The sequence below is a fragment of the Olea europaea genome, chromosome 2 (assembly GCF_002742605.1).
Source record: "Olea europaea var. sylvestris chromosome 2, O_europaea_v1, whole genome shotgun sequence".
Classification (NCBI taxonomy): domain Eukaryota; kingdom Viridiplantae; phylum Streptophyta; class Magnoliopsida; order Lamiales; family Oleaceae; genus Olea; species Olea europaea.
Genome location: NC_036238.1, coordinates 8,888,037 through 8,909,725, shown reverse-complemented (window position 1 = coordinate 8,909,725; position 21,689 = coordinate 8,888,037). Strand labels below are relative to the sequence as shown.

The 21,689-nt window shown below is 33.9% G+C and overlaps 1 protein-coding gene across 1 annotated transcript in view; it reads right to left on the bottom strand.

The window, feature by feature from the left end:
• Positions 1–5,650: 5,650 nt before the first annotated feature.
• Positions 5,651–21,689, bottom strand: part of LOC111372017 (protein HESO1-like) — a 39,409-nt gene continuing 23,370 nt past the window's right edge. The window contains exons 2-8 of the mRNA XM_022994156.1: positions 12,935–13,111; positions 11,270–11,454; positions 9,558–9,656; positions 8,591–8,636; positions 6,497–6,603; positions 6,268–6,417; positions 5,651–6,151 (exon numbers count right to left, since the gene is read on the bottom strand). Of these exons, the coding sequence (XP_022849924.1) occupies positions 5,651–6,151; positions 6,268–6,417; positions 6,497–6,603; positions 8,591–8,636; positions 9,558–9,656; positions 11,270–11,454; positions 12,935–13,111 (1,265 nt within the window). The remainder of the gene's footprint in view (positions 6,152–6,267; positions 6,418–6,496; positions 6,604–8,590; positions 8,637–9,557; positions 9,657–11,269; positions 11,455–12,934; positions 13,112–21,689) is intronic.

The following is a 21,689-nucleotide window of genomic DNA, read 5'->3' as shown; positions in this document are numbered from 1 at the left end:
TGGTATTGATGCCCATTCTGAAATAGTTGAATCACATTTTTTTTCAGCTAGAAGTTCGGTTGCCCAAATGGAGGATACACAATGCTAGATTGACTTTGGACCACCAAGGGAGCCATGAAGTCCCCATGTACTGTATTCCCATCATCTTCAACTGCCATGCCTTCGTTGAGTGAAATTATCGGTCGATTTTGCTAGTTAGCCATTTGTTGTACCGCTCTTGCTTCTCTTTGCCTGTGACGGAATGTGCATTCGATCTCTGGATCTATAGGAACTAAGTCTTAATCAGGTGCTCCTTGCATACAAGCCCTGAGATTGCAAAATCAACACAAAATTAAATTGAAATAATAATAAACTAAATCTAGTAAGCTAACTACTACTAATCTAGATAACTTCGAATTAGTGTCACAAAAGATAAAATTAAAACTAAATTTCAATCCCCGACAACGGCGCCAAAAACTTGTTCGCAAAATTATTTATTCCGATTCAAAATCCACCGCAAGTGTACGTTTCGTTAACAAGCAATAAAATTGACTATGAGTCCAAGTATCGATCCCACGAGGATTGAATTAGTTCAAATTAATCTATTACGACCTTAACCGAAACACGACAACCAAATTGAGGTTTTGTACTTTAACTAACAAAACGTAACGATTGATGCAATTATGAATGAAGAATTATACTAAGTGCGAAATAACTTGGATGCAATTTAATAGAATTTATGAATTTAATGAGTATACTACGCACTAGGATCACGAATCCCCAAGCAATACCCGTTCAATTGTTAATTATGCAATTTTGACACACAATTGCACAAAAGATGAATCAATATTCCTATTTTAATTTAGCAATCTCTCTCGAGCAATGCCAAACCTATCCCAATATACGATTCGACTATATTTCTATGACGAATACTAACATACCGACATGCATTATAAATTCACGAATATCCAATGATTCACACAAGGCATAGAGGTATATTTCTATCCCCTATCGGACCCTATGATGATTTATACTATGTCGAACCTATTTTCGTTCTTTCAAATGCATAAAATAGGCCACCACAATTATATAATTACGTGCACAATAATCATGTGAAAATAAAAACGTAATAAATCAATCAAATCCGGAACTTGTGTTCAAATACATCAAAAATCCAAAGCAACAATTAGACGTAGTATTACAAGGTTCATCGATCTCCTAACAAGGATAAATCTAGCCTAACATGCTAAAAAGAATAAAACATAAAAATATTTGAAGAAACGACATCACCCGAATCAATCTTCAATCCGATCTTCACTTGGCGCGATGTTGTTCTCTTGTTCTATCCTTCGTTTCTCCTTCAAAATCTCTCAAAAACATGTAAAAATGGCGTCCCTTACGTTCTAGTCGAGTTTTTGTATTTATAAGACCCTAAAAATATTGTTTCCATAAGAGTTTTGAAAGAAAAAGGAAACTGAATTTTCCTCGAGAATTGCTCTATGCGACCGCATAGAGCAACTCTACGCGGTCGCATAGAGTAAAGTTTTGGTGCCTTTTTATTTTCGGTATGCTACTATGCGACCGCATAGTGCTACGGTAGCACTATGCGGTCGCATAGTACTACCAACTATGACAGATGTGCGTTTTGGTCCTTCTACTTGCATCCTTCACTTCTTGGCATCTTCTCTTCATTCTTTTCATTTCATCATCCCACGATATCGTGAATTGGCAATTGGGTTAATCAATTTCTCGATTTAATCATCGGATCAACTTTTGGATATTTTCACTTTGGTCCCTTTGCGTCATTTTAGTCCTTTTTCGCGTGAATTTCACCACGTTCTTCGTTGTTCCCTACAATTCACAAATGTACAAGATTAAGTCACAATTCAATCATTTTGCTCGTTATTAAGTCATATTTGTAAACTAAATAAGTATGCAAAAACACACTTATCACGTAGGCCCTTGTTTTTGGAAAATTAGCCCTCGTGAATAATTTTTTTGAGTATTATAAGGATGACACTTTTAAAAGTTTGCATTTAAATTGGCTTAAAAATTTCTCATGTAACCATATTCTTTCTGGGCTGAGATAAAGCAGATAGATGTGAGGGAAAAAACTGTAAAACCCTCAACAGTATGAAGTGAAAGTAGCTCTCTAGAGTGAACTACTCCAAAATTTGTTTACTTGTTTGCTTTCAATTTCCTCAATTTTGTATTGTTATTACTGCTCTTGATGATGCATAATTAATCATCCAATCCATTTTCTTTGGGTTCAATAACATAACTGCTCTCATTTTAAGATATATTATAGAACTTCAATTATTGTTTAAAAAAAATACCAAATCTTCAAACAGGGTGCAACTAGAAATGTGCGTTATATTCAACCTTTTTCAATCACCTTCGTCGGCCTCAATTTTCGTACAGTTGATGTAGCCAACAAATTTCGACTCCTCTCACGTTCGCATGATATTTGTCCAACATATTTGGACAAACTGTTAAAAGCAATCAACAAAGGTAGGAAAGGCGACTGTGAGGACTCCATGATCAAGTCAATCAACTTGTATAAATATGAGTGTGGATCTAACAAAAGACGTGAACTACATAGTCTACAATAGTGTACGAGCATCGAAGGTAATAAGAGAAAAGTGAGAGCAATATTACTAAGGGAATGTAAAATTCCATTACTTTCAAATGGCACTAAGCATGAATTTTTGTAATAGAAGATGATGAATGATTACCATTAGATGAAAAAAACACGTAACATCATCCTGATGGCTGAGGCATCTTCTGCTAGATGATTATCACTAGTAGTTAAACCCTCCCAAAAGGAAGCCTTCTTCCTCTTCTACGTAAGTTGTACAGAAATGAGTCAAACCAACCCAATTCAAGAACAATGAAACTTCATCAGGTCTTCATGTCAAAGTACAGATAATTCACATTTCACAAATATATCTATTTCGCCAGTGTCAAGATACTAGATCCAGTCCTCAGCTGAGGTTTTTCTCAAGCCATGGGTCCCAAAGTAAATTGGATACTACCACGTTTTTGGTCCAGTTGACTTCATTTTACACCTACAGAGTACACACTATAGTCCAAATGCAAAAGATTTTCCCGTAACAATCATGCTTTTGGTTATAATTTATAGACAACTTGATTTCCCTAACTTCAACATGAAAAGGAACCATGTACTTCAACAACATATATAGTATAATATCTTCAAATTCAACTCGATCTTTTTAGTAAAGATTTGGCAAGGTCATATAAAAACCCATTATTCTTCTTCGCATCGTTGGGGGAAAATCCAATAATTCAGAGTTATTAAAATCCATGGTTGCGAAATCACACAATTTTCATCTCCAAATAAATCATACAAAATATTTTATTTAATATGACTAGCAAGCATAATCCGAGACTCTATTCGATTCCTATTTTTTGAAAATAAATTTTTCTTTCTTCTTTTCGACCATATATTATTCACTAAAATAATATTACACACAAACCAAAAAAAATTTCCTTATTTCTTAACCACGCATTCTCCCATTTGAAAATGCTTATTTTTAATTTTTTATTATTAATTATTTTATTATTTTTATTTTTTTTGGGGGCAAAAAATGGGCGTCAAACTGGCTTTAAATAATATCCCATCAAATCACCGTCTTAAAAACTATAGGACATTCTAAAACATACATACAAAACAAACAAAAATGTGTATCATAGCACATAACATGCACACTTACTCCTGCATGAAAAATGTCGATAAGAACTTATTCTTCCAAAATAATAAAACTCTTCCTATTCATTAGGAACATTAACGTTTAGAAAAAGCACATAATATTCTTTTTTTTTTCTAGCAAAAACTCTGAACACAAGAAAATATATTATCAAGAATGCTCTAACAATCAACAAAACTTTCAAAAGAGATCAAATAATAACAAATTAGCAATTTTTTCTGTCCATTCTTCATTTCTAATGGTAGAATCTCTTTGTACTGAGCTTTACATACGGATTGCAGTGTATAAATACGCAAAACCCCCATAAAAGTATACCAAATAACACAAAGTCCCGAATATCAACATGTAAATTTAACTACACGCCCATCATAAAGATAGGTTGTATCCCCATCTCTAAAACATTAACACAGGAACACACTTTTGCAAAGCGCATAAGACGTTCTTGGCTAATTCCAGGTGATAGAAAGATGGTTCAATTCATTCAAATTGACCATACAAGAATAAGATGATGAATGATGAACAACGAAAACATGGCCCTCATAGGATAGTAAACCAACAAGGATGAGTATATCTTGCAGGCGCCCCATTCTAAGCAATTAATCACCGGTCAAACTTTTATTTTTCACACATTCACACATGATTTAAAGCCAAGTGATTTTTTCTAACCGACTCAGAGGTTTCCATCATCAATCTTTCAATTAAGAGAATGTAGGAGGCTTGACGTTTGGAGCAAAATCATGAAATTTTTACTAAACCAGTATACACTTAAATACCTGAGTGGTGACCTATGATGCTCGGACTCGAGTATGAGTATCAGGTACGGGTACGTATCTAAGTATCGGATCTTTTATTTTCTAAAATGTAGGATACGTGGACTGGGTAAAAAGAGTCTATATTTTGGACACGGATACGTAGGTACGTCTTTGAAACTTCAATTTTTTTACTAACTCAATATGTTATTTTGAATAGACCAGAATCAATTGTTCACAAAGAAAAAACAGTAATAAATAAAGGGTTAAGACAAATAAAATAGAATTTTGAGGTTTAGTTTTCAATTATAAGAAGTTAATTACTAAATGTTATATAAAATAGAAAATGAAGAACTTGATTACAATTTGAATTTAGTGAAGTACTAAGTAGTATTATATGGAACCCATTATCATTTTACACAAACAAAATCCTAAACCATCGATATAGAGAGGGAAAGAAGGAAAAAAAATGGAGAAAAGAAAAGGGAAAGAAAAAAGAAAGAAGGAAAATCTAGCACCGTCGCCTTTCTCCCCCCCCCCCCCCCCCCCCAAACTATGACTTTCAACAACATGTAAATAAATTAAATACAATAAAGTTAGTGGATTAAAAGAATATATACAAAAAAAAAGGCGAAGTGTCCGGTTGAAATTTAGAGGATTCGACACATATCCCATACCCATATCCATGTAGTGTCGTATTCGACACGAGTACTCCAACCATTTCGAAGAGTCCGAGCATCAGAGATGGTGACTACAGCTAGAAGCAACAGATTGGGATTACAATTTCAATCGTTGTTCCCTTAAAAGTCCCCGTAGTCCGGTTCTCTTGTTCGAATGGGATTATAGGAAATATTTCCACCCCATCCTTCTGTAATAGGTTGCTGAGTTCCACCCCTGCCTTTATCACGCTCCCACCCCAACTTCCTGTGACCGATTGCTGGGTTCTGCCCCAGCCTTCGGCACGCACCTCACCCCAACCTCCTACAATGGATTGCTGAGTACCTCTCTAGTTTTAGGCATGCACCTAATCCCGACCTCCTGCAATTGGTTGCCTAGTTCTTCCCCAGCATTCAGCATGCACCCGATCCCGACCTTCTACAACAGCTTCCCGAGTTCTTTCCCAGCCTTCATCGACCCCACCCCAACCTTGTAAAACAGATTCTTGAGTTCCACCCCAACCTCGTGCAAAGGGTTCTAGAGTTCCACCCAGCCTTTGGCATGGACCCCACCCTGAAGCCCAGCACCAGAGTCCTGAGTTCCACCCCAACCTCTCATAAGTTGCTGCCCATTTCTGGGATCAAAAGGCATAGCATATTTTGTACCTTTCCAACCATCATTAGGCATCTCTCTCCAACCTTCCGTAGACTGAATATTTTTCATCCAGCCATTTTCAAATGGCATAGCTCGCTCAACTTGTCTCCAACTCCCTGAAGGCATTCCTGCCCAACCGTGCATGGAGACTATTCTCTTCGTGGAGATAGGGTCTGGAGGCAGAGCTTGCTTTCTTGCTTCCTCGCCTTCCCTATTTCTGTTTCTTTTTCTCTGGTTTGATTGAAGGGAAATCCTAGGCAATGATGCAATTTGATGAGAATTTGAATTACCTGTTTGACATAAGGTAGTGATGCCATCATGGCTAAATAAAAATTCCTTCAATTGAACTTCTCCAATCTGGCAATCCGTGAAGGACAAGATATACTGGGTAGAAAGGTTAATGCATTCATAGATCAGTTTTATTTCTGCCTGTCCTACTACCCTAGCAACATTCTGAGATGGATCACTGATATCCTCAACCTGTGAAGATTAAAAATTACTATATATTTAAAAAATTTCCAAGAGCATAAAAACTCAAGCAACAAAGTGTAAATACAAGCAACGTTAGAATTCCATGTTTTGGACATCCAAGATCCTTTGTATGTGCTTACACACAAACCTTTGGGGCACAGATTTTGGACAGAAGATAACTGCAAAGGTCAATTTCGGGTACCAAAAAAGTATCACCAAAATAAATAACTTAATTATCACAGAGGGTGTAAGCGCTACCTTGATTAGCAGAGTCACAAAGAGCTCAGCCAATGATTCTTTATTACTTTTTCCATAGTTTACAAAATTAGATAGTGACTTCTTCACTGTTGCAGGATCAGCACCATCTACATACAGCACATAAAGCCAGTTAACATCGCAAAGATGACCAAGAAACAAGAGCTCGCGAACAGTAGATCTGCAACATTCTTCGAGTCAACAAAAGTCAAAGACCGAGAAGCAGAGTGAACAGTGTATCCTTTATCAGCAACTATTACAAATTATATTGAATTATTGAAAAGGTGCTGCAACAGTTTTAGGGAGTAGTGTTCTAGATTCCAGGCTATCAAAGAGGGCTGGCTAGAACCCTTTTTCGATGACACGTATGATGACAAAGAAAGGGGACAGAAGTCCTTGCACATAGTAGTACCAAAGCTCTAACGACCCAAATTTCCTTGAAAAATCACTTGAAAGAATATGTGACGCTTGCAGCAGATGATTCGCAAGAAAAAACGACAGAAAACGACCAAAAAAATCAGAGAGAATACTCTGAATTCAACTCAATATTATTAATAATGTGGAATCATGAAAACTAACCCACAAGCCGGGTCAAATAGCTGCGAAATACGAAATTATTGGAAAATTACCAAAAATGGCAAAATCCCAAAATTATACCAAAATAAAATATTGAGTAAAAGAAGTAAGTTGCCAAAAATTTGGCTCAATTCGAGATTTCTAACATATAGAAAAAAGGAAACGAAATATTACCATAAATAGTAAAAAATAACTTAAAATTGAATTTTGGAAAGGAAAACAGTGGATTTTGGGCACGAAATTGATGTCCACCGAGCTACGTGCGCGCCGAAGAGAGCTTTCCGGATTAGAGTCATAATAGCAATTCCGATAACCGTAGTCAAAGTTATGGCCAAATTACCAAAGACGCGTCAAATTCTCCCAATTAAGGAAATAACGGTGATTCACTTTCCATCTTTGCGCCGATCCGCCATCTCATGGTATCTCAGCGCCATCATCGTGCTATCTGACAAATCAGCATCACTCGACTCGGATCCTCCTGCATCAATATGTCACTACATTAGTCATGCCTTACGTAAAAGAAGGAAAAAAGATTCTACTGCAGCCCTTCCTTGAACACACGACCACACAACAAAAACTTAAGTCTTATTCCCAAAGAATTTGGAGTAAACTACATAAATCCTCTTTTGTCATTCCATTTGGTTTATTGCTAGAATGATAGAACTACCAAAAGATCCAAAGTAAATAGATACTTAGCAACCACAACAAACCATTTCCTTCCCTTCTAATCAATTCTACTATGTTTACATCAATCTTATGAACAGTACCCCCTTTAATTTTACGCAAAGATGTGTTCCAACCTAAGTCATCTCTTTCATAATTGATCCTCAGTGGTGTGACATTCATTTGTTGCCGTATATTCTCGTTTCTTATTTTATCCATTATAATATGACCACACATCCATCTTATATCCTCATTTTCACTATACTCATCTTATAAACATTGTGTAATTTAGCAATGAAAAATTAGTACCATAAAGAATTACAAGTTTAATACCATTCTGTAAAATACATAGATCTCCCTATTCTACAAATAGCTCATTTAATGAGCTTATTATTTAAAGATGCCACAATTTTTCCAAACAAAAATTGAAGGACAATAATAAGGTCATGTCATTGTCTGATACCATATTAAACCGAAAGCAATTGAACTAGGCATTGTCTGATACCAAAAGCAATTGAACCAAATTAAACCAAAAGCAATTGAACTCAAAGGCACCCTCCACTCTTTAGCCAATTGAACTGTGACACATATTTGATAGCATGAGAAATGCCTCAAACATGACTTCTAACACTCTTTAGGTCTGTCCATATTGAAAATTCACTCTAAACAACATAGATATGTAGCTAATAAGTGATGAAACTAAGAAATTAAACATGACTTTGTCAAATGACATAAACAAATATAACACAAACTCACAAAAATATTGCATTTGAAAGTAAAAATTGAAAATGTTATTTAGCACAGAACGATGCAAGAAAGGTAGTCAATATCAATTAACTAAAAAACACACGGAAATACCTTTGAATATAGCAGAAAATGGAGGTAATTTAGGTGGCTTCCGAGTCTGCTAGAAACAAAAGATGGGAGAGACATCAAATTGAAGTGTATTGACAGGTAGAATGTTAGCACATAATGGAACACACCCAAATCTAATGTTGGTACACGACTAGAAATCATGAACAACAAATAATGAAAGATTGAATACCATTCATTGCCCAATTAAACATAAAAAGATAGTATATTGCATATTAAACCTAAATCAAACGAAAGATGTAGAAAATCTAACTCTAAACATAACGTGCAAGGTCCAGACAAGTTTCAGGCGAGATGACATTCAGTTTCTTTTTAATTTAACAAGTATTTACTCTCTCTTCCACACCCCAATCCAACAAGAAAAAATGTTTCAAGGTTCATCTAAGCTTATTAAGTTACATTTAAACAATTTTGCTACATGGCAGTAGCAAATAATGAAATATATCTAGAAATGAATGTTGGTACGAGTTCAGAACAAATCAGCACTGTTAAAAGACATGCCATATTTGTCTGCAATGTACAACATGCCGTAGTTGTGACCAGGAAATTATGTCCCCCAACTAATGGAAGATTAAATATCATTTACCACCCAGTAAAATATAAATAAGATTACTCCAGCCATACATTGTTTATGAATCAAAATAATCAGTGAACAGATGTGCAGAATTTAACTATAAAAATATCATGCAAAGTTCAAAGAAGTCTCACCACACGACAAATTTATACCTCTTTTACTTTTTTGACACGCATTTACCACCCCTACGCCGTTCAACACCGAAGCAACATTTCAAGGTTCATCTAAGCTTCTTGAGATGCATTCAAGAAAAACTGCAACATAATCTAACAATAACATACCACTTATAGATAAACAAAATTTTATACTGGAGCATAAATAATTAAAGAAATTGTTAAATAGAAGGAATGGATAAATTACGAATGTCCAAAACTTTACCTGCAAATGAAAAGCAACCAACAGTATTATGGAGAGAGAATTCAAGGTTTTATCTTTCGAACTATTAATGTTCTGCACTTTTGCCAAGGTTTTCATCTGCTGAGATCGACAGTGCCAATTAGATAACATAGCATTGATCATTATACTTTAAGAAAAATAAAACTACACAAGATTCTTAAGCATAGCAATCTAGTAGACATCTGAGGAAAACATGTACGAGATCATCTTTAAATGCATCTGAAAATTCAAATTCTAACCACAAACATAAGGAAAAATGGCGGGCAGTATTCTGAATGGATTAGTTTGGGAAGCTTCGCCTGTTTTAATGCCTGCTAGTTATGTTTCCACAAATAATATTTTGCAGAGATCTATCACGTTAGCAGTGTGTCAGTCAGGATGTTCCAGAGACACTCCCATTATTTTAGTATGGTCTGATGTTCAGGCTCCATTTAACAATTAAGCTTCATCTACAGAGCATTTTCCTAAATCTCTTAGAAAGATTTATAATGTAAATACACATCTATTAGATATACTTGATCTTATTTTAGTCTTCTTATGCTATCGGAAATCTATTACTCCTATAAAGTGATAACTTAAAACCTTAAGACTCTTCAGGTTTCGATAATTGCTTCAAAACATGCACCATGGTGTAAGTTGTCAAGGCTTACAATTCAACTTACTAAGGGGGACATGGCTCAAGGCATAAGTCTCAAGGCAATTGAGGTGAGCAGTCTTTCCTCTAGTTCCCAAAGCAGAGTATTTAAATGATTCTCCCCCTTGATAGCGAATCACACTCTAGAGATCCGCAGAGAACCAATTTCAATTTGTGATGGTGCACAGTCCTATTTATGGATGCTAAAACCCCGCAAAGACAACCCTACGATATCCTAAAATATGGCCTAGTTTGTAAAGTAACCATATCGATTCTAAAATGCATGTTTATCGTGACTTCATAAAGTGATAAAATGCTTAACTGAAACCCAAAAGATCCATTTTACTATAGTAAATTACTACCAGTTTACTAACTCTACAATTAGAAACTATAGTAGAGTTTAACTCCTAAAGGTACCCAAAAAGGAGAAACAAGAAAATTCCAATAAAAACACTAATATCATATCATGTAAACTTGATAATTTTTTTTTTCAAAGCTAGTCCTGGATCATCGAAATCCATTTTTTCTCTTCATCCTAACTCCAAGAAACATTTATAAGTAATTGAGCTTTCTACAAGACAACTAATGAATACTGTTATATCCCAAGGACACAATTGGCTCTCTCAGTTTTCCAACTTGTTGACCCATGTATACTCCAGATTTGGAGGCTTACTTTCTATTATATCAGCTGAGAGCCTTGAGCATTGTACAAGGACATGCTCATTACCTTTGTGTGGATTTGCCCCACAACTGTAGGCGAGTCTTATAGATTATGTAAGAATAATTAGAGGAATACCAACAGACCATCTAAAAGCTTATATATTAAATGGAAAAGGTATTAAATAATGTGCACTGCAACTATGCCCGTAAGAGCATTCTATTGGGAATATAAATATTGAAATTAATCAAATGATCATGCTACAAGTTAAACAAAATATAAAAGCATCAGCATACACTTCTATTTCGGACTGAGAAGGATGAGATGGAATGTTGACAAATGAAGCTGAAGGTTGAACGATGAAATATAGATGTATAAAAGAACGAAGAAATCGAACTTTACCAAGAAGCTTAGCTTTTTAAACCTTTCATCAATTGAGGAAATTAGGTGGATAATCTGGGATTTTAAGATTCCATCCCTATTTTCAACTGATATATCACATTCAACTCTAGTTCCTCGATCAACAACTTTCAGAATAGGCACCTTGGCAGTTGTGATTGGAAGAACACCAGAAACATGCCCTTTACCTGTAGAATACCAATACAGATATAAGATGCATCCAAGCACCATTTCTTATTTTTTTGATCAAGAATAAAAGGAGAATGAAGAAGGTAGAAACAAGAAGTCTTCATTAGTAATTGCAACTACTGTTATAATTCTAGTGAAAGCCATCTACCAATCCATGGAACTTAACCAAATAGAACATAAGTTACTGCTTGAAGGAGCTCCTTCTCAACACTACTTAGTTTCCATCATATCTTTTGATAGGAAAAGATTACAAAAATTGGAAAACTAAAATAGTAAGAGAGACAGAGAGGATAAGTAAAACTTAACATAGAAGTTTGATGAAGAAGAGGAAGAATTCAACAAATCAGGAGCTAATTTGTAAACGAACCCATAGAATTCTGAACAGCCAAGTAAAGTACCATTTATCACAAAATGCGTGAGATAATCTTCACCTGAAATAATAGCAAGCATAACCACTCAAATGCCCCAAGTATTGTCACAAATCCCCCAATTATCTTCTTATCTTGTAATTATTAAATTTCTAAATTTATTCTTTCATCTTAGGTTTATTGTTATGCCTAGAAATGATAAGAAAGAAAAGATAATATCTCAAATGATCTTTGCCTCTGTTACATATTACCCAGTCTTAGATTTATTGTTATGCCTAGAAATGATAAGAAAGAAAAGATAATATCTCAAATGATCTTTGCCTCTGTTACATATTACCCAGTCTTAGATTTATTGTTATGCCTAGAAATGATAAGAAAGAAAAGATAATATCTCAAATGATCTTTGCCTCTGTTACATATTACCCAGTCTTAGATTTATTGTTATGCCTAGAAATGATAAGAAAGAAAAGATAATATCTCAAATGATCTTTGCTTCTGTTACATATTACCCAGTATCTGCCTATGAAATCTAGAACATAAGTTCTTGACTTACAAGATAGAACTCGATAGGAGCCAAAAAGTATAAGTATATTATCATTGCATCTGTGAGCTAAAAGTAAAACAAAAAATTTTACAGAATTATAATGGACTAAAGCATATACACAGAAATTCCATAGGAAAGTGAGACCACAGCTCCTCGTTTTTTCCAGTTAGTCAATTAGATTTCTTACATCCTTCAAACCCTATTTAAAATTCATTGTCTTCAGATGATAATCATAACGCTGTTGTTTTCCAACCATGACCTTCAACTTTTTTCCCTTGTAAATTTGTCATAGGATACAGGTCATGAATATTATGGATCTCGCTTTCACTATACTCTTTTTTTCCCCAATTGCTCTTTCAACGGCTTTTTAACTAAAAATGCCACCTAACTATTAGAAATGGCCAACTACACATACATTTGCCTAGAAGATAAATATACCTCTGATTTCTGAAGCCTAAATTACCTTCAGAATTTGCAGTTTAAGAAATGAACAAGTTCAATATAATTATATAAATAATAAAATATGAATCAAAACAAACCAGGAAAAATACAATCTAAAATTTTTACTTTGTAGAGCGTATAGTTTCTTTGCAAACTTCCTCAGAGTTTGAATCTTCTTTTCACGCGGAAATTCAATTGCATTAGAGCTAAAATTCACAGAGAGATCTAAATCACTTGTTGTGCTAAAGAGATCCATTAAGAAAGAACCAAATTCCACCACAACGGGAGTCACTTTTGAATATCCTGAAAAGAAAAGGATCAAACCACCACCATGATAAGAATGTAATCCATAAGATAGGCAGATTTCTCTGGTCAATGAAATAATCATCTCGATAAAATAAAATGCAAAGCATTGTGAATAAAGATCCACGATTATTAGAAAATTAAAACAAGAAGCAAATATAACAAAGGGAATTCCTTTCTAATGTTGAGGTAGTGTAAGTAAATTCAGCATGAAGTATTACCATATAACTCCTTTGCAATTTCATTAAACGTATTAAGTCCCTTCGAGATTCATAATCACTTAGTTTTGTGCGATGAATGGCATAAACACCTTGATGAAGTTGCTCAAGAGCAGATACACGTTCCTTTGTCACTGCTGGACCCTGTAATTTCTTCAACTCAAACTTCTCTGCTCTCTTTTCCAAAACTAAAGGCATAGCACAAAAAGAGTAAGATCTCTTGTAACTATGATATGCAAAACATCAACACCTGTAGCTAGCACTTAGCTAGATAAAAAAAGCAGTTGTGTAAATGCATTAACCCTTTGTGATATCTGTAAACTCGTGAATTTTGTTGAGAAAAAAAGGAATTTCACCTTTTGGGTATGTTTTTACATCTATTAGCTCCAATAAAAAAACTGAATTTGACAAGGTATAATTTCCTCAACTTGCCAATCCAACCAACTGAAAATCTCTTAGACATATCCTAGCAGAAGTGCCCACAAATTCGAAATACCACATAGTCATTTACATATGGAGATATATGTTGAACTAAAAGGTATTATTGTGACTTTTTCCCTCATTAGCACAAGTTTTGTCTCCAAATAATGAACCATGAGTACAACCTATCTACATATCATTTTAAGATTAAGAACAAGGTCTATTTACCGCTTCAAGAGGATCACCAACTAGCTAGCCAAAAAGATTGAAACGGAAGTTCCTTTACTTTAATTGACACAGGGACGGGAGCCATTGCATGGCCAATTGTCAGTATAACTACAGATGCCCATGACAAAGTCAACGTAATTTGATCTTTTTATTTTTTGTTATGTTTATCCATTAAAGTATCATTGAAAATTATCTCTTGTTTCCAGTATGACCAAAAACATTTCTTCTTATGTTTTACTTTCTTTGCTTTAGATTTCAAGCTTGTCAACAGACAACAAGATCATAATAATCATTCTTGGTATTCAATGATCAGATTTTCTTATTGCAAGCTTATACTTGTTGACAACAAAGTTATTATCAACAAACTCCTCTCACCAAACCAGAATTTTTTTCCTCCTAAACTCACAGTGTTTGATGCTCAACAAAGAGGGAAAATGTCTATTAAGGAGGAAGATATTTTAGTTTGCGTGCGCTTATCCTTCTAGGTGAGACTATTTATAGATTTCCCTGAGGGTCTTGAGGGCAATTGGGTCCTTTTATTAAATTCATTCCTGTCATTTAATGGTGGATTTCTAACTAATTCTGTTAGGTACTCACATTTCATACTTCAAACATTTAACCATGCGTATTTTAATACCAGGTTGAAGAGTTTCTTCCAACGTGGAATTTTATGGATTCAATTTGCCTTTCTTCTCTGTGAGCTTTTACGCTTACTCTTTCTTCTCCACATCTTCAGGTTTTGTATAGACAGGTTATGAGCTCGCTTGCTCCTCTGAATTTTCTTATTCAACAATACTTATAAACAGGAACGATTCAAGAATTTCCCCCTTTAAATAAGTGAACTTTTTTCAACATTTTTACATATACCTAAAGTATCCTAATCTCCCTATTTACACAGAACAATAAACAGATATCCCAGACGAGAAATATCGAAAGCTACATAAAATTGAAAGCCCAATTCTCATACTGAAAAGAGCATTGCTGTAGGCATTCTTTGACTTTGAGAAACCATTATTATGATAGAAAATTTAAAATTCACAATTTCGTCAAAAACAAATTTGAACATTAAAATTACTGATTTAAACCGAAAAATTGATCCTGTCTTTTCCAACCAGTGGGTTACCAATTAAATTCAGCATATAAATATCAAAATTTAGGCAAATAAGAAAAAATATCTCCTTATGTTTCTGCATGTGCATAAACAAAGTAAACCCACGTAAAAATATACCATAAGTTACCATATATTGGTACACACACCCCCACAAAAGTCACCTTTTGCAGGCAACGCCATATCTCCAGAAAATCTGCAACTTCACTGCCCAAATTAATTTAACAAATGAAAATTATAAACCAATAACTTCAGCAGAGATCCATTCTTGTTTTCTCTTCGTGGAGTTTTCTGGAGAGTGGAGAAGAAGACGAAGGGTCCAACGTCCCCTTTGATTTGATTTCAGCAACCAGTTGCAAAACGGAATACCTCGGCCCGTTATTGAATTGACCTCGTGAGTATTATATAATGAAAGTACAAGTCTTACGTTTTAAACTTCAGTCGGATTTGGACCGCTTTTTTATTCTTTTTCTTCATTTTCCCACCCTACTTGAATAAATTGATGGAGAAAGTAAAAATCTTGAGTTCAGATAAAAAGGATACTTTTTGTCGGATAAAAAAATATTGGTAGATTTTGAAAGCAGCCAATAAGATGTATTGCGTGTTTATTGTATATTAGCTTCATACTCCTTTTCTTCAGTATATTTTGTCGTGTTTTACCATTGCAGTATTTCTTTTTTCAGGGCAAAGTCATTTCCTTCGAATGTTTTATTAATATCAAGTCTACCAATTTTTAGTTAATGATTTGCATTATAATTCAAATCTTGTAATGAACTGAGAAGTGTTTCTAAAGAAAGGTAATTCGAATGATTTGTGGAAGTTACAATTACGATAAATGCAACCCTAATACAGATGTTGGCATGAATCTTAAGGGGAATGGGCCTAATTAAGAGGGTAAGTAATTTTTGTGGTTGTAGTTCCATCTCTTTTTATGAAGACAAATCACCTTTTATTTTTTGTGCTTAGTTTGTTCACTTATCGTTAACTTAAGTCTTTGAGAAAAAGAACTCTAATAAAAAATGGTGCTAAGAGGAATTAAAAAAAAAAAAAAATTATTTACAATGGGAGAAGAAGTAAAATGAAAAATATTGGCAATTTGCAATATTGCCACTTTTACATGAACATATGTTACAACTTCATATTCTTTAGAATTTTAAGTTCATAAAACTAGAACATGATATGTAAAATTGTATCTTCATTTATTATAAGAATAAGCATAACATCGATTTAGTTGACTGATACAGTTTAAAAGGGCAATTTCAATTGCGTAGGATCGGGAAAAGAAAAGATAGTTCTTTCTATTATATTATGTTAGATCTAGTTAATGATTTTTGACTTCTGAGTCTTTTCTTCAGTGATGAATTGTTGGCACCAGTCAAGTAGTTTATGTACCTCCCGTACTATAATATTTTCAAATTTATATTCTATTATAGTACTATCAAGAGGATTAGTTGGCTAATTAGATTTTTAATTGCGTGGGACCAGAGAAAATCTTTTCATTATATTAAATTAGTATTAGCTAGTAATTTTAGTTTAACAAATCCTCTTTTTTTTTTTTTTTGGTTATAAATTGTTTACACATGTCCAAGTAGTTTGTGTACTCTCGTGCTACAACATTTGAACATTTAGATGTAATTACGAACAACCGAGAGGGACAAGCTACCAAAGGGATCTATCCGGTCAAAATAAGTTATTTTAGTCCATATAAAAATTATCATATTCATTTTGTACATTTTGGTGGCATGGCCTTGTGGCCGAAATTGTGAATCCTTTATTCCCAATTCTATTTTGGGTGTTGCTAGATCAACTAAAATAAATCAGAAGAGATATGTCAAATAAATTCTTCCCGTTCCTTATTTAGGAAATACTTATTTGGAAAATTTAAAGAAAATATAAATTACAATGTCAAAAGATTGTAATTTACATATTTTATAAAGCGGATTAAATAAAAAATATTGAGCTATGCCAATAAATAGAGATAATATTTGAACAGTAACATTCAAAAAAATATTGAAACTTAAATGTTGCATATAGAGACAAATATTTTATATTATTCTTCCAACAAAAAAATAATAATAATAAAATAAAAATCCTTCCTATTCTAATTGAAACATTAACATTTCAAACCACATTCAGTACTTTTTTGGTAGAGAAACGCTAACATAAGAAATTTAATGTATAGAATATCAACACGTAAATCTAATACAATGTACAGAATACCAACATCTATATTTAATTACACTCACCTCATTAAAGATAGGTAGTATTCCCATCTCGAAAACATTAATACAAAGCAAACAATTTCGCAATGTGCGTGAATGAATTCTTCTTAGCTAATTCCGAGTGACACAAAAGATGGTTCAGTTCATTCAAAGTGGGCATACAAAAGAACATAAGATGATGATGAATTATGAACAACAAAAATATGGACCTAATGCACCGGTGGAGCAAGCACCCAGCGCAAAGGGCGCCACCAAACTAGACACTAATAGCTGTGAAGTGAAGATAGGGACTAAGGGCGAAGATGAGTTTAGTTTGACCGACCATTTTTTTTAAAACAATAAAATTGTGGACTTTTGTTTAGTTGGGCATTCTTAAAAAAAAATGTAATAGGCACATTGATTGCAAAATGAATTCAATTTTGCACAGGGAACAATATTGCTCCAACCTATACTACATTTGCAGAAAACACAAAAAGCAAACCAAATAATTTACATTTAATCTGTGATATACATATAATTTTCATACAGATTATGGAACGATTTTTGGATCGAAAGAATTTTTAATATTATTTAATTAATATTAATAAACCACCTCGTTATTGAGGCTGTTGATTGTCAACGGTTAGACGCCTTAGCTCACCAAACATTCCTGGATTCGTCACTTACCTAATTAAGATAGTAAACCAACAAAGATAAAGTTAAGACCTTACATTTGTACACATATCTTGCAGGGGACCAAGTATTTTTAATCTCTTGTCAAACTTTCTTTTACCACATATTCAAGCAAGATTCAAAATTCTAACAGACTCATGACAACTCAAAGGATCGAAGGTTTCCATTATCAAACATTCTTTTAAGAGGATTACAAGGCTTGCTCTTGCTTCTTTAGACCATCTCCAATACTACACCAAAATTTGCACTATTTTACACCAAACTTTACACCAAATCTAATTATGTTACGAAAATATTAAATTATTTAATAAAATTTGAAAAATGTAGTACAATTAATGAAAATAACACAGTTTAGAAAATATAAAATCATCCTGTTATAGACGACTTAGTACATTTCGAATCTCGAAATTATGATAAAGTCGACATAATGTCGTAATTTAATTATCGGAATATTTTCATCCGACAAATGTTCAATTAATGTAGTTTCGTTTTAATTTTAAATAATCATGTTTGTTGCATTTTAAAACTTTTTGAGTACTTTTATTTAAATTCATTCCTCGATTATTATTAATTATACGATTAAAGTCTATTACTAAAAAAATAATAATAATAATAATAATAATAATAATTAAAATTTATGTATAATATAAAATAACACAAATACGCTTGACAATCATTTGGTAAAAGAAAAAAGAAAAAAGAAAAATAAAAAAAGAGGATAGCAAAAAGGACTTTTACCAAATTTGGTGCAATTATACTCTCACAGAAATGCTATTCACTTACACCATTTTGATGGTGGACTGGCATTGCACCAAATATTGGTGCAAATGGTGAAAATGATAATTTGATGCTATGGTTGGAGTTACTACTTCCTTGTAGCTCACACACGTACTTTTTACTTGCTTATGTATACATAATACAAAAGAATTTACTCCTTAAGTTGCATTATATGTCGCATGATTTGTCATGACAGCATACTATCAATGTTAGGTTGGATGGTGTTATTCATTGCAATAATGGGATAGTCTTGGGTTCCTTTTCCCTCATATGTTGTGGAAGGTTTTCACTAGAACTTGCTAAGGCGATGCCTCATCGTCATGGTCTCTCCTTTATTGTAATTCCTCGAATTCTAGTAGCATGACCCGATACTAAAAATGAGCTCCTTAATGTTGACCATCCAATTGAACAAGTTAAGAAAGTGTTAGAATTTAACATAATTGATAAATAATGGAAGAACCATAAAATTTTAAGAAAAAAATTGGAAACTTTTTATCAAGCTACTTTAGCGTTTTTTGATTGTGCAATGAGTTAAAAATTTACTTTGACCTACCAAAGTCCATTTAAAAATTTTGAAAATTTAACAAAGATCATAAACTCATCATATACAACATATCAAAATTTGGGGACCCAACGATGAGGTTTGAAAATGGAAATATTTTCAAATTTATAAGATTGTATTCGTAGTTACCTTTGTGCTATTTAACAAAACTACTACAATAAATTCTATGATCTCCAATCGACATGATTTCAATTCTAGATGATAAAAAACTCATAGCAGGTCTTTTTTCAATTGGAATCATGCTAAATTTCAAAGTGTAACAATCTGAATTGACGTTGTTACAACTACATACTGCTAGCGACGAGATGGGTTTGGGGCGAGACGGTTGGCATTTTCCCGCCCGGTACCCGCCTCCAAGGACCCGTTTAAGGCAAGGTGGGACTCTTGGCCTATTTACATATCTGTTTTATTTTTTTAATTCATTTTTACCCTCATTCATTCAACTGAGATAATAATATAGTTATTAAGTTTTTAAATTAATTTATTTACTTTTAGAAGTTAAACTTTTCTAGTATATTTGAATAATTAAGGTTTTTATTGCTTATCAGATTCCTTAGATATTCCTTAGATAATCTTAGATAATTAAGGTTTTTATTGCTTAGGAGATCAATTTCAACATGCAAATTAACTTCCCAACCCAGTATTTCACAAACTCTCACTTGCAGATCGTAACCATTTCTCAACAAAATTATTGCCTCACGAAATCTCTTAACCTACTTGAATCATGCATTTGAAGGCTCCTTTTGGTCATTTTTTCTTGATTCCTAAGTTTAATTCTACTCTCTCTCTCTCTCTCTCTCTCTTTTTCTTTTGTAGATCTAAAGAAGTATGCGACGACTTGCTAAGAGAGTTGAAGGGCAATTGAGAGTTACATTTAGAATAAGAGAAAATAAAATCTGTTTGCAATTTTGTTTAATTGGGAGGTTAATTGAATCTTGTTGAAAATCTTTGTGAGCACTCTTGATGCGGTCATCACCCATATATGTTTTGGGCTACTTTGATATATGTTTGTGGAAATTACAAAAATACAGGTATTTAAAGATGACAATGCAAAATTTAGGTTGGAAGTTTTTTTAATAAAAAATCAAGTATTATATATTTATACCCACCCTACCCAATCAAACCCTAAATAAATTCATATCCTTGTCTCTCTCTCATATCCCTCTTTCCTTGTACCCATTTATATTCTCTCCACCCATTTCGATTCATCTTCATTGCCGTCGTGTATCATTCGTCATCGATTCCATCAATCGTCGGTCAGTCTACCATATTTACTCGACGATATGTTGTGGCGATGCTTGGATATGAGCGTCACTGCGACGAATTGTGCTCACGCTCAGATCTTAGTCCCTGCAATGACATTCAGTCTCAAATAGATGCGGTGAGATAGTGGTGTGGCTGGTTGCGATGATGGTGGGTGAGGATGCGGTGGCGGTGGCACGCCAGTGTGCAGTGGTGTGTTGATCAATTTGCAGTGGTTCAGATGTGGTGCGATAGGTTGGTGGCTTCGAATCTGGTTTGTGGTGGTACCGTGAGTACAGTGGTGTTGGCGGTGTCATGATTTGGGTGGTGATGTTGAGGTTGAGAGGTGTCGGGGGTGTATTGTTTGGAGTTTTTGGTCGTGGTTTTGTTAGGAGACGTGGTTATGTTGATGAGGTTGTGGGTTGAGGGTGTTGTGTGATTGGTGGTGATGGTCTTGGTGGTTTCTGGCGACGGTCGAGGTGGTGGTTGGTGGTTGGAGATTTGATAGAGGTGGCGGTGGATCAGGATCGAGGTGGGGTGCTTGGTGGTTGATTGCCAGTGTGTTTTTTCTGTTGGCGATCGTCTATGACCTTAAAATTTGGTCCATGGCCTTAAAATTTGATAATCTGTGACCTCAATAATTTGGTTTGTGACCTTAAATTTTGATGATATGACTAAAAAATAATCTGTGACCTGAAATTTTTTTTATCTGTGACCTCGAAAAAGTTTGTGACCAATTAATTTGATGATTTGGGACCAATAAATCAATTTGTGACCTATAATTATGAATTTGTGACCAAAAATTGTTAAACTGTGACTTTATTATATTTATTTAATAAATATTTTTAATTAATTAAATTCATACATGAATTTTGAATTTTCAAACATTTTACCTGGGTTTTGAAATGGTGTAAAGAATACACCTGACATATGAATTTTTCCCTATATGTTTTGTTTAGTTTAAATTAGGATTGTATAATCAGGTTTGGCCCAAGCCCTCTTACTTTCTAGGTTAGTCGAATAGCTTGGTAACGTAATTTCAAAGGAGACGATGATTGATGAATATGAATGAAATGCTTGGTTAACAAGTTTTCTTCTCCCTAAATCTCTTCTCCTTTGGTTTTCTCCT